This window comes from Tamandua tetradactyla, chromosome 7 (genome assembly GCF_023851605.1).
Source record: "Tamandua tetradactyla isolate mTamTet1 chromosome 7, mTamTet1.pri, whole genome shotgun sequence".
NCBI lineage: Eukaryota > Metazoa > Chordata > Mammalia > Pilosa > Myrmecophagidae > Tamandua > Tamandua tetradactyla.
In genome coordinates this window covers 169,108,960-169,125,380 of record NC_135333.1, presented here as the reverse complement: position 1 = coordinate 169,125,380, position 16,421 = coordinate 169,108,960, and the positions used below count along the sequence as shown (strand labels likewise).

Here is a 16,421-nt window from a genome sequence, read left to right as displayed (position 1 = left end):
TATATGTTATGCCTCAGTTTCATCTAAGGATACAGTAAGAAAATGCAAAAATTCTTACCGAAGTATGGATTTTTAAATATACTAGCAGAAATAAGGAGTAAATCCCATATGGTTACCATGTCGAAATAAAAGTCCCTATTGGGTACCTAATACAATCAGTTAATACTGCATTCCTTTGTAAAATAGAAGTCCTCAGATTAAAATAATAATAATAATAAAGCATATATTCACTGTTTCTATGCAAGAAGCATTGTGCTAAGCTCTCCTATTATTTCATTCAATCCTCATAACACTTTGAGTTATATAGTATTTCTAACACCATTTTCAAGATACGGAAATATAAACATTATCAGAATTTATTTTGAAGACTGTATTAATTCCTCTTTAAATCTTGGCATATAGGCTGATCAGTTATCTGTGACAGTGTAGCAAACCAGCCAAAAACGTAATAACAGGTGCCAGTTATTCTGTTGAGTGTTTTATTCTGGTCAGGACCAGGCTTAGCTGGTCTCAGCTGGACATGCTTAGGCATCCGTGATCAGGTGACAGCTTGGCCTGGGGACGGTTGGTCTCGGATGGCCTCATGCACGTGTCTGGACATTGGCTGCCTGTCCCGGGGGTAAGGGGTGGCTGGACAATGTGTCATTTCACTGTCCAGCAGACCCACCTGGGATTGTCCACATGGCAACCAAGTTGCAAGAACAGCAAGAGAGCAAGCTTTGGCCAGTGTGCAAGCTCTTTCCAAGCCTCTGCTTATGTCCTGTTTGCTGCTCTCCCACTGGCCAATGCCAGGTACATGGCCATGCCCAGAGTCCGTGGTTGTGGGAGGACCGCATGGGCAGAGCAGGGCAGTGACTGTAATCACCTACCACCCCAGGCATTTCAGCAGGTTTCCCAGCGACTTCTCCCAGCTTTGATTTGAATGACCTTTAGCATCTGGCCACTGATATATGCAAGTATTATTTGTCTTTTCACAATTCTTGATAAATATGTTACTGACCAGTAAGATGCAGAGAACAGTGATTCAAAGGACTCAGCTTATAAATGAATTGCTAAATCCCTTTAAATATGGAAGTCACCGTTCATGATTAGAGGGCATGGACACAATGAAGCATTTGGGTCATTTTGTGATTTGTGATTATGATTATTTCCATCAAGCCACAGCAGAGTTGGTAATCTAATAATAATATTCACAGATAACGTAAAATAATGCTGTATTCTTAAAACCATCATCATAGAAAATGAATATGGAAATGCTTTGAGTCAGAAACTCTTTTCAGTTTTCCTTTCAAATGCTTATTTCAGCATTCTTCCTTCCTGCTACATTGCACACCCATCCATCCATGCCAATCTACTTATGTTGTAAAACAGTAAAGGGGATCCAAGTAGCCTAGGGAGGAAAAAAAAGAAAATGTGTTGGAACAGAATGTCAGGTTTTATTTTCCGTTGGTATTAGCTTATCTCCATGAAGCAGAAAGCAACTCTAATGCTCTTAGTCCACTGTCCCAAATTCCAGAGCTAGCAGCCTCTGACACCTCTCTCCTTGCTCTGGGAAATTACAGAAAGGTTTGTACAGCTCCACTGGCGATCATATATTATTCATTCATTTCTTCAAAGGCGATGTGTTCATAAATGTGGTGTGTACTTACTGCCTCCTACTGGAAGCAAGTCATCGTGCGGGAAACAGGAGTTCATAGGAGAAATACTTCCTTCCTGCGAAGAGCCTACTTGCCTGTGCTCAGAGTAAACCAACCTGAAATTGTCCTTTTATCTTAATGGTGATTTATTTTCCAGGACAATGGATGTTGGAATCTGAGAGACCTTGGTTTGATTCTCAGTTTGACCACTTACTGGCTGGGGAAACTTCAGCAGCTTAAGTAAGCCCCTAAGTGTTGGTGTTGACTTCCCCAAAATGGATGTAATGATGCCCAGTTTTAATGACCCACTCTAGCCTATAGAGGGAGTTCAAAACTGCCCTGCCCTGTTCTCGCCCTACTCCAGGAAGGGTGTCTGATGTGAGGTGAGAACAAAATGAAGTTATTAAAGATCTAGTGCTGCTGCTTTAAAAAGGTGTAGATTTTTTGTGTGGGGGAAGATTAAAATATTTACGAATAGTACTGAAAGGGTGCAGAGTGTTTCTCTTTTCTCTCTTCCCGTCATTCTTCTTTCTTCCATCTCAAGACGCTGGTGTGATAGAACCAGGCAGGAAATTGTCCTCCATTTGGAAGACAAAGCAGAGGCTGGGGTGAGGTCTGGGGATATGGCCAGCCAGCAACATGCCTCTGCTACCAGCTCCAAGGAAGAGTCAGTGTAGGGACTTCGGACCAACCTCATTACAGAGGGTACGTTTATCCTTAGCGTCCTCTGGACAAGCTTCCACTGAGACTGCTGTGATTGCTAAGTGGTTAAAAACACGGGAATTCCATATTTTGGCCATATCTCAGTCTATTGGGAAACCATGATTATTATCGCCACTTCACAGGATTATTATAAGGATCAAATGAAATGATGTAAATGTAACTCCTACTTCAGTGCTTAGTAAATAGCAAATACCTGTAGAGTTACTTGTTAATGTCGAACAATTTTGCTGTTTGAGGTTTATAACAGTGACTGATTTCTATATAGTGTGAATCAGGAAATGACTTTTGAATCTGTATGTACCACGTTGGCTATATTTAGCTCCTACCAAAGAGTGGGCTATAGGTTTATCAGGTAATTTAACTTTTGATTTTGGCAAATATTTGGCTTACACGAATTCATGTAACCATGCCAAAAAAGTAAACTGACTTCTCTTGTTTGGTGTTTTGGCAGTGTTTTTATGCAGTATATATTTAAAAGACAGATTAAGCTAGTCATGGGAAAGTATGGGGTATTTTAAATCAGACAGAAAAATTATGTTTTACCTTAGAGAAAAGTCTGAAGCAATAAAATTTATTCTTCTTTGGTTTCTTTTCTGCATTACATTTTCACAGATCTGAGGAAATTTTAAAAGAGCTAGAGTTATTTGAGTGAAGATAGATGAAGATGGCTTTGTGTTAAGAGCTCAGCATCAGTTTTCATGTAGAAGAGTCTTGCTTTTTAGTGATATAGGTTGCATTGTTTGCCTTTGTGAAGCCTGGACAAATCCTTTTTTGCCTAAATCAAATAATCTTTGTAGCATTATCTTAATTTTATACTTAAAGTAACACTATGAGGATTATTAACCTTGAATTACCTCTAATTATACTTCTTTTCAAGCTTTTGTTATTTAATTCGTTGGCTGAGACCAGGGCAGAGAGTTACATAGGATCTTGACTGAGGTGCAATCATTCATTTACTAGGAGGATTTAGAGGTGGGTGGCTCACGTTAAGAAAGCCTAAGTTTGTTCACTCAGGCTAGGTATACACCTTGGGCTGAAGGGAAGTAGGTTATGCAATTATTGAATTTAGATCCAATTCATTTTTTGGAGATGCATCTCGAGATATATTGGGAAGGCCTGGTAAACGTGCACGCACATGCGCATACCCATGTGAATTCATTTTGCACATGGCACTGTGGCCTCATGGATCTAACACAAAGTACAGGTCTCACTGGGGAGCAGTAAATCAAGGGTCCGGCTATTGCTCCAGTTCAGAAGGGCACTGCCATCCTCTCAGGGTTTGGGCGGCCTTTCTAAGCACGCGTCCTGATGGAACTGCCTCTCCTCGTGCAGGTGGCGTCTCTCAGCAGGAGGACCTGGATCCCCCAAAGGAGTACGACGCTGGGCAATTTGCAGGCCTCCTGCACGGCTCATCTCCGGCCTGCGAGTCTCCTGAAAACCCATTTCAGCTGTATGGGAAAAGGGATCAGCGTGCTGCGGGACAAGATGAGGTCAGCTTGGCCAACAGTCCTTTGCCTGTCAAGCAGCCTCCAAAAGAAAGTAACCCAGAACCTTCGGTAAAGAAGATTAAGCCAAAAGTGGTCAGTAGAACAATTTTTCACAAAAAAGGCAACCAACTTGAAAACCATACCGTTGTCGGTGCCAGAACGACCCGGCCAGGGTCCCGGTGTGGGGACCAGTGGGCTGTGAGCGCAGGGGGCTTTGTGGAGCGAGCTTGTACTCTGGGGAGAATAAGGTCATTGCCCAGAGCCCTGATCGAGATGCATTTATCAAAGAATGTCTCAAAATCGGACTCGGATCTCATTGCCTACCCTTCAAATGAGAAAGCATCCAGAGTCAACTGGGGTGAGTCTTCAACTGCTGAACACAGCTGTGAAGGGGCTTCGGGAAGAGCGCCCTCCTTCACTTCCGAGTGGGAAGAAGTAAGCGTTGCTTTTTCTTGTTGTTCTTTATATAAGACTTTGGAATCGGGGGAGGTTTGGGGGGAGTGTTTTCAGCTTTTCAAGTCTTTCAGAGGCAAAAAATTTAACAAACTCCTACAGCTCCACGTGGAAGGAAAAGGTTCTAGGAGGAATGCGAGGTAATTTCACAGTAAGTGCAATAGAGCACATACAGTTCACACATGTGGGGAAATCTATTGTTTCCATAGAAATTTATATCAAGCAGAAGTAATGACTAGCTATGAGATACAGAAAAATGTTCACGTTATGTCCTACCAAGCATTGCAGCTGACAAATTGAAAAAAAAAGCCTTTATATTTTTTGCTGTTCTGTGTCATTTTGCTACTTGCTGTACTCTTTATAAGCTTGTCTTCCCTCTTCAAAGTATCTAATATTTTCAGAATATAATCTTGTAATCATAGTTTCATAGTAAATGAAGAGTGCTCCCGACTCTTCACCAAATGCTATATCATAAACATGTATCACTTGATACTTCCCTTTTACAATTATCAGAGAGACGTTAAAGGTAAAAATATGTTGGGGTTGAGTATCACCAAGTTGAGCTCTACTTACAGCCAAAGTCTTTATTTTCACTGAATTACTCAGCAAATTAAGTACCTTTTCAGTGTTATAAAATCCCATCCTGGGTCCCCAACAAGGACCACATCATAAAATCATAAGGTGTCTTGCTCTTTTGTTGAATTTCTCCAAAGAATGGCACACTCTCCCTCAGCCTTTCATTCTTAGATGTCCCATGTCGTCTCTCAGAGGATTGTGCCACTTGGATTAGGTGTTGTGGCACAGTGGTTCATATAGTTTTCTGAGAAATAGAAATGAAAATGGCTCTGATATTGGCATTCCGAGTGGAACTGTTTGGAAATATCACTTCATCTCTCTGCATCCACTTGAGGGTGAACCAAACAGGACATTTACGTAACACTCATTGTTCTTTCTGAAATCTGTACTCTTACCCAAGATGCCGTGATGATGACGAGGGATTCAATCACAAAAAAAGCTATCGTTTAGACGGTTGTATCCTCCTATAGATTCAATACTGTTATATTGATGGTTTATTTAAGTCTGTTCATTTCCTATATTTATTAACTCTGCAAATGGTATCTGAGATCCTTTTTGGAATGAGGCAAAATGAACTAACATTTAGCTAGTCTCTTAGAATTAAGGTGTCTCCTAGCTTAGGCTCTTGTGATCAGATGCCACTAATTAGTTTGTGACTGGCCGAACCTTTTGATTAGAACTTGGTTCCAATATCACAACCACAACTGGAACCACCCCTTCCCCATCAGACGTGTGCATCCAGGCACAAGAGGAACACAAAGGACGTGATTTCCTTTAAGTCTTCCTCTGTTAGTCTCATAATTGTGGCAAAACCCTGGTAATAATCCCAGGGAAAAAAGTGTGTATATATACGTGTGTGTGTGTATATATATATATGTATATATATATGTGTGTATATATATATATATATATATATATATATATATATATATATATGTATGTATATATATATATATATGGCATTTGAAAATTATTTTTAAATCTGGTAAAAAAAGTGAACTAATAGTTCATTTACGTGTTTTTTGTTTCTTGTAGATTGACAAAATCATGAATTCCATAGATGTTGGAATCAACAGTGGACTTGAAGAGATGAATGGTGAGATCACAAGTAAGGAAACCTCTGCTCTAGAAAATAACAAATAAATGTGCTTAAGAACTGGCTAGCAAATGAAAACAGTCTTTAGATAATTTCATGTTTTATCACAATAGCAGTAACTACAGATTATTTGCTCTCCTTCTCAGATCAGACAACCATGACCTATAAACAAGGTCAATTATAAGCATATTGATTTTGCAAATTGAGAGTTTTTTCCCTTATGTTCTGTTTTACTATATGCCCGTTAACATTAATGGCATTTCAGTGGGTAGGGCTCAGTGTGTAGTACTTCACAGTGCTGGAGAACCTTATGGCTTAATGCTCTGGTTTTCATTCGGTGAAATTGCCCATTCATCCTGGCCAAGGTGATTACCAACTTCTAATTTATAAAGTCCCAGTACGGCAAGAACTGAGTTGCTCATCCTACGTATCCCATAGTACCTAGCAGAGTGCATCACAAATAGGTTTTTCAATTGCTATTTAAAATATTACCTTCAAGAAGTATTATTTTCTTCCCTAAAATGAAAGCTTGGAGAAGAAGACCATTTGAAACTTTCTTGGAAGACTTTCTGCTTCATACTAATGGATGATGTCAGATATCTAAAAATAACAGTGATATTCATGCTAATATGCTGGAAAGTGAAAACCTTGGCTTCCATTTCTACTGTCCCTCTAAGCAGTGGTGTGGTGTAGACTAAATAGAAATATAGAATTTGGGGTTAAAAGAGGTCATTTCTAAGCACTTGGGAGAGCTCCTGTTTAAGTCAGCAGTGATCGCTGATGTTTTGTCACAGATGGTAAGATTATGTTCTCTGAGAGACAGTCTGTATCTGTTATAGGATAAGCAGCTGTAGGGCTTTGTGACCTTCTCCCGGTCACCATGGCTGGGACTAGAGGGAGGCAGGCAAGGAATTTGCCTAGGAAGTGAAATTTAAGGGGTTACCAAAAATCTCCATCATCAAGATAAATAACATTTTAATGCAATAGTTTAAAAATCAAAATTAATACCCCCAAGCTCCATAATGAACAAACTATCAACATTTGTATCAAGACAGGATCCAGGACTGGCCTGCCTTGCCCTGACCTCAGCAGTGGTTGCTAAAGTACATACCTTTGTCAGGGAACTAGCAGAACTATAAGAGGATGGCATTCTGTCCCAAGGCGGAACTGGGGAGACTAGATGCTCTTTAACAATAGCTCTCACAAACTGTCACCTGTTGTCCTGTGAATCCTGGCAATGCTGAGCATTAAAGCAAGTATGGTTGTCACTCCGGAGGTAAAGCTAGATAGAGCACAGCACAAGAGCCAGGTAGCATGTCTGCGAAAACGAGAGTAAGACAATGTCTCCTTTCCCTGTCACTCACCTCCACTCCCTTTTTCCTTCTTGCCCCACCATATTCTTTCCCATCCTATTTTACTTAAGGATTCACTTCCTGATTTGGTCTAAGTCTATTAGTTTCCTTATGCTGGTGATTTGTAGTGGATGCAGGGTCATTTTTATTACTTTGGGCAGTTGAAAAGTGTGGGGGTTGCATGCCAAAATCAAACCAAAGCCAAAGCAAAATAAAACAACACTCTTGGTTTGTTTTAGCATTTATGGTGTTTTGAATTACATACCCCAACAAAGGATGTGTTACCTTAGCCTGTGTTCCTGTGGGTGTAAGCCCATCTGTAAAGAGGATCTTTCGAAGCTGTTGTTCGCTCAGGTGTGGCCAATCTGAACCACTGTGCATCTTAATCTATAGTAGTAGAAGCCTTATAAGAAGGGGAAATTCAGATACAGTGAGTAGAAACCAGAAACCAGGTGAAGTCAAAAGACTTAGAAACCAGAAGTTAGAGAAAGCCACAGAAAGCAGCCAGGAAAGTCAGTGGGAACCAGAAAGGGAGACACCAGGAGAGTAGGCCCACCACGTGATGGAGGAGAGATGCCCGCCAGGGAAACCCAAGAATTGCGAGAGGGTGGCCCCAGGATGCTACAGTTTTCTCCACTTAAGGGAGAAAGCATGAGCTTGACGAGGCCTTGATTTTGAACTTCTAGGCTCTGAAACCGTGAGACAATAAATTCCTGATATGAAGTCAACCAGTGTGTGGGATTCGTCATAGCAGGCCCTGGCAAACTAAGACACCATTCCCAATTGACAATATTTGAAAATTTATGTAATTTTCAATCTCAACCCCAAATCTCCACCTCCTTGTAATTTTCTATTTATGTGAAACTGAGTAAGCTACTAGCATCATTGCAACTTCTGACCTTCGGGAGCTTTTCTCAAATCGTGTTCTCAGGCCAAGCGAATCCAAATCACTTGTGAAAAATAGAGCTTTGGACCCCACGCTACTGATTCACAATCTCTGGAGGTGGGACCTGACAAATCTGTCTTTTCATCGAGCACTCCAGATGATTCCTAAGCACAGGAAAGTTGGAGAATGACTCTTACGGTGCTTGAGTCAGAGTGACTAAGAAGTCACATCGCAGTCTTTAATTGCAACCACTGAAGAGAGTATACAGGTATAAACAAGACTGTCGAAAGACCTCCTAACCCATTTCTCCTAGGCTAAGACAAGTGTGAATTTGTATGATTTTTAACTTCACTGGGCCCTGTGTTAATTAAGTGATAACTTTTTAAAAGGTCAAACAATTTTTTTCTAACATGCATATTTGCTTTATACTTTGAAAACTGAAAAAGTATGAAAGGAGTCTCAAAATCGTGTACGTATGCTTAGTGGCACAGACACGATATTAGCTCTGTGACAGTTTATAGCTGGGTAACTCGCACACAAAATGCTGGTAAACATTGAGTACTTTTTCAGGGCACAAGAAACAGCCTAGTAATGCATGTTGCAACTTAGTTCTTTCAGACAGGCCTATGGAATAATTTAAGGAAAGTTGTGGGATTGCAGATTTTAGATTGATATGAAATTTTTAAATAAAATTTTATTTTCTTATCAATAGAACCATTTGAAAATGGAATAACTGCCCTGTGAGATAGTAAGTTCTCCGACACTGGGAGTATTCAATTAAAGACCTACAAAGGCTTCCCTATTGGACTGGTGATTCATGCACTAGATCACTTAATGCCTTAAGTGACGTTGTACATTGCCCCAATGTTCTAAAATTCTTAAAACAGTGGCACAGAGTCATGAAAACACCACAAACATGATTATAAAGGCAGTTTTGCAATCATTTGAGAAAATAAGGGTAAATGTTAAGAAACCCACTCAGGCAAAGAGCTGTCTTTGAGGGGCCTTTTAGTGGTTAACAAATGTGCAGGTTTTCTTAGCATATTTCTTCCCTCTAATTGTCATGCTGCCATCCTACTTGCTGCTTTGATTTACTAATGATAATGAAAATGAAAGTGAAGACCAAGTCCCCAAAGCATCATCGTTACTATCAACAGAGCCTGTTTTTGTGTGTGTCTTAATTTTCACTCCTTAATTACATGCTAATTATGCATTAAATGTTGACCATAACCTGTGGCATTCCAATTTTCCATTAGGCCAGTTGTGAATCACACCTTTACTGAGCTGCAGTTCTTTACCCTTTCCAGGCTAGGAGAAACTAGAGAGGTCATAAATAATCCTACAAAGATTGCATTCCACAAATAATGTATTGTGCACTGAAGTGTACTTGGGAAATCACATGAATAAAAAATCAAATCTCAGCTCAGCTATTTACTAGCTTCTTGATCTTGGGCAACTTACTTCCATGACATGTTAGTGTTTGGCACATGTTGGTTGTATTAAATATAAGCTTTGCCCTGCTCCTTCCATGAGAGAGAACTCATATTTGATATGGTGGCTATACCAAGACAGAAACATGTAAGCCCTTTCTTAAGAAACTTAGGATGTAGATGTCAGATATTCTCACCATCTTTCTGTTAAAGTTGCTATGTTTCCGTGGATTGTTGTAATTATAATAAATGTTATAACAAACTCAGTGGTCAAATAATACCCAAGAAGCATAGTTACTGAAATAATAGTTACTAAAACTCCAGGGTTCCCTGACAATGAAAGCAGAAAAACCTAGGGCCCTCTTTTTGCCTGACAATGAGGAAACAACTTGCAATGACATTAATGGGAAATGATCTAGAATGAGCAAGGGAAAATAAAGATTTATGTAGTATATGCTATCTAATCTCTTTATGGCCTGGCTTTATGATCTCCTTATGTCAACTTCCTAACTTATAAATTAAGAGTCTTAATAAGCACCTCTTAAGACTGTTGCAAGATTAAATTATGAACTATGCTACCATACCCTAGTGCAAAATAGATGATCAATAAATGTAAATTCCCTTGCCTTCTTATCCAAGAATTCATGGCCTGCCTTTCTAATTAGAGTGTATGCCACAGAGGATGATAAGCAAGATACTTGGTAAGTCTTGCTTATCTTTTTGATCAGTGAGGATTATAGTTGAGAAATAACTACTCATATTTTGTGTTGCTTTCATGTAGAATCCTTCTTGAAGTTTTATTTCTTACCCACTGTCATTGTATCACAAGGAAGCACTTTCAACTTTGGAAATTCACCATGTACATTGGAACCATTGCTAATCATCACACTTTCCAAAAATCGGATTGATGCTCTTCTTGATAAGATTGAGGATTGTTTAAGTAAAAGTGGTGGATAATAGTTGGTTCCACAGGACTTGCTTTTCATTATAATGAAGCAAAAATACAAAGAGTAATCAAGTACCCTGGGGTGGTAGGTAATCTTCTAAACACCTGTGTATTTTTGAACTGGCTTTAATAACCTCTTGCCACACTAAACTGACTTCAAGTACGTGAACTGCATATGCGACTAATCTCAAGTGTAGGAGTATTAAAAAATAGTATTTAATTAAATATGTTTTTTAAGACAGGGATATTTTTCTTATTCTTAAGGTTAAATTGCACTCAAGGAAAGAAACATTCTAGTATCTTATCTTTTAAAATCTATTTTTATCAACATATGAATTCCATCAAAATTTTAAATATAAAAGTTATTAAAATGAATTCATAAAGGATTTTTACCAGAGTATATTGACTACACTGACTATAGAAAGCGTAATTATTAGGTTCTTTGCTATAGAATATACAGCTCCAAAAGCAGTAGCTAGCATTAATCCTGCCACCCTGCTTTCTGAGCTTTTGCTCCCCTGCATTAAGGAGTGTAAACCTAGTTAACAGCTCAGAATCCCTCCGCACTGTAGAGGCCCCCCAGGGAGAGTTTCTGGGGCATTTGGGACCTACCTGGCAGAGGGAGTATATTCTCCTCTCCTGACCCACGGGCTGGAGCTGTAGGACCAAGATGGGCTCTCAGGTCCTTTCCCTGCAGAGTGTCCTCTTTCTGGATGGAGGAGGGCATACAAGCCCATAGCCTGGCAGCTGCCCCTCCCTGAGTCTTGGTTGCTTCCAGCGGAGGCCGCTTGGTCATATGTGTAAATGCGTGTTACAGCCCTGAATAGCTCCTGCCTCCCAACATGAACACACACAGGCAAACCTCTGATATTTGTTCAGAGTTCTGGATCTGCATTAGCTGATAGCTGTCCCCATCCTGAGATTACTGATGCTTGTATCATTTATGATTCCTTAAACTCTAGGAGAATACTTTAGGAAAATGCATCACAATTTCCCAGCATAACCCTATTAAAGAAATGAAAAGGGGAAGGAAGCTCATTAGTACCCATTTCTGCTGAACATCAGATGCTCTGCGATTCACTGCTGGGTGCGTGTTTACATTCGGTTCTCAAATAAAAAGGTGAGGTATTACTGTACCTATTTTACAGATGAAGAAAGGGTCAGAAAAGTTAACTGACTTGCCAAAGACAGCTATGTCAGACTCGGGTGTTGGAACTGAACCCTGGCCCCCACCGAAGGCATGTGTAGGTCCCAACCACTGGTCTGTGGACCCACTGTAAATAGGATCTCTTGAAGGTGTCTTTTCAGTTAAGGTGTGGACTAACTGAAGCCGGATGGGCTTTACTCCAGATTACTTGAGTCCTTTATAGGCAGAATGAAATTCAGATAGAGCGAGAAGCCATGGGGAGCATCTAGAAGCTGGAAGCCAGTGGAACCTGGCAGAGAGAGAAGAGGCCACCGTGGGACAGAAGAGCCAGGGACCAGGGCTCCCCAGCAGCCAGCCTCAGATCACCACAGTCTGCGGGCAGAAAGGGTGACCTTGCTGACCCCTTGACCTTGGATTTCTAGCCTCAAAACCATGAGCCAATATACTCTCATTGTTAAAGTCACCCCAATGTATGGTGTTTGTTTTAGCAGCCAGGGAACCAAAACGTGGGCTTTTCTGCTCCTGAAGTCCACACTTCTTTCATTAAAGCATGCTGCCTGTGTAGCCACCCTTATATCTTTCTCCTTAGCACACCTGCCAGTTCATATGCCCTGAGGGAGCTACCTCAGGGTGTTCAAGTATAGGACCAAGCACTTCCTCTTGTGGGAGCACAACTGTGGGTCCGAAGGCGCCCCCTCATACCGCAGAGCCCTTCTGAAGTGGAGGCCGCCTGGTCGTATATGCAAATGCGTGTTACAACCCTGAATAGCTCCCGCCTCCCAGCGTGAACACACAGGCAAACTCAAAGGATGGACCTGGGTTTAAGCCATTTGCAGAAAAAGACATTTCCTTGTCTCCAGTAATATTCTTTTTTCTAAGAGCCAGTAAATTTCTAATTAAAAAGCCTCTCGATGTAATGCTTTGCAACAGGCATATTTTATCCTTGATTTTTATTTCTCCTACAGCACTGTTTTTAATAGAACCAACTGGGGAAGGTGGGTAGTAGAACACGTTAGAACACAAGCCTGCTATTCTGTCTAAATCAAGAAAAGGCTTATTTTTATTATTATTTTTTATAACATTTTACTGAGTAAGTTATTTCTTTTAGATGGAGCAAATCAAAATAATTCATTAATAGAAAATATGAATTACAGTAATTGTTAGGTCAACATGACTTAACTAATCTTTATCAAGAGGTAGTGTTTAAACATACGAGCACAAGAGACACTCAAATTTATTTAGCACCATACGTTCCAGATGGTCCTTAAAAACTGCTATAGCATGAATAATATAGATTTTGATTCTTAGAATATATTTGGATTCTCTAGTTTGAAACTGGAAATAATGTTCATATGTGAAATTGGGTATCCCTATATCCCTTAAGTAAGAAGTAGTAGAATATTGTTCTGTGGCCTGATATTTACCTGTGTGATATCGATACTTAGAAATAGTGTATTGCTTTCAATTAAACAAAATATCTAACACCCTAGAAGAGGCCTGCAGAAGTGATCAAGTACAGTCTCCCGTGAGTGCTGGAATCCTTTCCATAGCACCCCTGATAGGATCAACTGATACCCACAAGCATCGACCTCCATTCTCTCATGATGATAAGATCTCCACTTCCAGAGGCAATATATCCTATCACAGGGAAACTCGTTTATTGAGAGCTCATTTTACTGAGTTGAAAAATCTGTCACGTACAAAGGCGTGGGTTACAGTATCCACTCTACCAATTGCTAGCAGTGTGACCTTGGATGGATCATTTCATCAGTCTGAACCTTACTTCCTCATATGGAAAACAGACATAAAAATATCTACTCTACCTGCACAGCACAATGTTATTAGGAGGATCTAATGAATGACTATATGAGAAAGTTGTTAGCTAATTCCTGATAAACCAGTAATAGACGGCATGTCCCATTCTTGACTTCTTTTTTCTCTTCCATCAATTATACTCTTAAAAGAAACATTTCCCAGAGAAATAAAGGATGGATAATTGCCCATTATTTGTAATATTTTTTAAGTATCTTGATAATAGGGATGATACTTATTTGACATAAATACCCATTACTTATTCACCATAAGCTGAAAAAAAGTTGCAATATTCTTTGTTGAACTTAAAATAAATACTGACTAGATGACTTCTATATAAATGTCAATGCATTGTACAACATCCACCATTAATGGCCTCATACTGGCAAAAGAACAGGAGGTAAACATAATTTGGGATAAATTGAAAGATAGATAGTAGACCTTCATAAATCATGAGTCATCACGATGATTGCTCTTAGATACAATTTTGTTTTCCCAAAATGTAACGAAGTTATGGGAAAACTTGAGAATATGAAAAAACATGAGAAAAACTCGTTAGCTGAGGTGGTTGTATCTCAGATGCTCTGTCCTGAAAACAAAGGGCAGCTTATCTGCTAATATTTTTTCATACTCAAGTATAAACTTCTAGGGGATTAGGAAATGAAGAGTTTTATTAATTGAAAAAAAAAAAGATATCCAGTAGTACCACTATAGGAATGTGTCCTAAGGAAGAAATTGGACAAAAGCACAGATGTGTATATAAAAATGTTCATCTCAGCATTGTTTCTAATCATTTAAAAAATGAAATCAAACCAAATGCCCATTAATAGAATTTTTAAATGAATTACAGTAATTCTCTCTGTTTAAATGTTAAATATCTAATTTGAAATGATGTGCAGCTCTACTTATTCAGTGGAAATATAGACATAATATATTACTAAGTGAAAAAGTAGGCAAAGTGAAGTATATTCCCATTTTAAGATACACATGCATGTCAAAGGTCTGGCGGGACATATGCAAAAAGGTTAAAGGTGACATCTCTAAGCAAGATTATCGGTGTTTTTCTAAATTTTCTGAAATATTGACAGTGCGCCAGCATACTTTTATTTTTTATAGTCTAAAACATTCAATTAAAAAAGAAGTAAATGGCAATGTTGTAAACAATATAATGGAGAAAATCAGCCACATACAATTTTATTGCTATCAATGCTGACAATTGGATACATGTTTGCCAAGTAAGAGCTATCGAAGAGTATCTGAGTAAATCGTTTTGTCAATTTGAATTAAAATAGATAGATTTCAGTGGTTTCATAAAAGGGATTCATTTGACTTGTTTTTATTTTTTATTTACTTTTTTCTGTTATTACAAAGAAACTTTTAAAACAACTACACAAATGAAAAAAATATCCTTAACCCAACCCCTGATCAAAATAGTACTTTCCTTTTGTCCACGTTCTGGTCTGTGCGCGTATTTTAGCCACCTTATGGTCCTTAGCTGTGCGCCGATCCGTGTTTATGAATCAATAATGATTTCACAGGTAAATTTTGCAAGGTTCATTTTCACTTCACAAAATTCTTATTTTTTTTCTTACTTGCTCTTGTGAATAAGCAATGTTAGCCTAGTGTATGTTTATGCGTCCACTCTGCTCCAGCTTCATACAGTCACGTACAGATAGCTGTTGATAGATGATAGACAGACAGACGGACAGATTAATAGAGTTCTTATTTGTGTTTCAAAAACTGAAATCATGCCATAACGTATCTCTGCCCTTTGTTCTTCTCATTAACAATAAATCATATCTTCACCTTATTTTTATGATCAGTAAAGTAAGTAACTTAAACAAAGTAGCCCTTATGGACTTCACACCCAAAGTTGAGTATTGGAGCCATGCTGGCTATCCACCTCTGCTAAGTTACCGCTTCACTATTGTTTAAAGGAAAGGCACTTTACAATGGCCCTCAGTTTCCTCATTTGAAAGTTAAAGGATAAAATTAGATCTTTTCCAACTCAACAATTCTATGACTCATACTTTTAGCTTTCGTTTTATAGGTAATACTTGGGCAGAATGTCCTTCTTTAAAAAAGCCATTTCTTTATTTCTTCAGGACAAATGGTCGATAAATCTCAAATATATACATTCCAACTAGGTTCTTCTAGGAAGGTTGCCAGACCCTCATTTTACAGTGCTTTTTAAATAAATTGATACAATAAATGCATAATCTAATTGATTTATTTCTCAGAGATAAATTCTTTGAATTTGTATGCAAAGCTGACATTCATCTAGGCATCTCAGCTCTCTTAATAAACTTTATCTTATTGTGCTTTGTAGGAGTCTTAAGTGATTAACCATGTGTTAGTAATGCAAATGGGAATAAATGCAGAATCCCTGGTACTATATTTTGCCTGCTTCTTGAACCCACTAAGCTTGATGAAAACAATTTTTAGGACAAAAATGTAGTTAGCATTTCAATGGTATGTACTTTTCATTAGGTTGCTGGTAATGACCAATTGCTCACCCACATTTGCTTGTGACTTACGCACTCACTGGTCTTGATCAGACTTAAGTCCGGCTTCTCTCCTGCCCCCAGAACCCTAACCTTTGGTTTCACCCCACATCTGAGCAAGTAGATCATCCCAAACATTTATCCGCAGAAGCATTTCCTATCAAATCACCCTGACTGTGCTGTCAGCTCAACCCCATTGCTGGTCCACTTTCCCCTCATAGTTTCTGCACACTTTGCTCATCCTCCCCTTTAAAAGAAAAGCCCCTTTCTGCTTGAAATGAAATGCACATAGATCCTGAGCTTGGCAGGTTCTCTCAAATGCAATGGTCTCCTGTGAATTTTCTCCTTACCTACATCCAGATTTGTTTTTAT

At 39.1% G+C, this 16,421-nt stretch overlaps 1 protein-coding gene across 6 annotated transcripts in view; it reads left to right on the top strand.

Moving 5' to 3' along the window:
• Window positions 1–16,421, top strand: part of LOC143642843 (ankyrin repeat and sterile alpha motif domain-containing protein 1B-like) — an 887,705-nt gene that overhangs the window by 715,679 nt on the left and 155,605 nt on the right. For 5 of the 6 annotated variants that reach the window (XM_077111725.1, XM_077111727.1, XM_077111730.1 and 2 more), the window contains 2 exons: window positions 3,693–4,282; window positions 5,912–5,984. In XM_077111725.1, the coding sequence (XP_076967840.1) occupies window positions 3,693–4,282; window positions 5,912–5,984 (663 nt within the window). The remainder of the gene's footprint in view (window positions 1–3,692; window positions 4,283–5,911; window positions 5,985–16,421) is intronic. The other variant, XM_077111726.1, reaches the window with a different exon arrangement.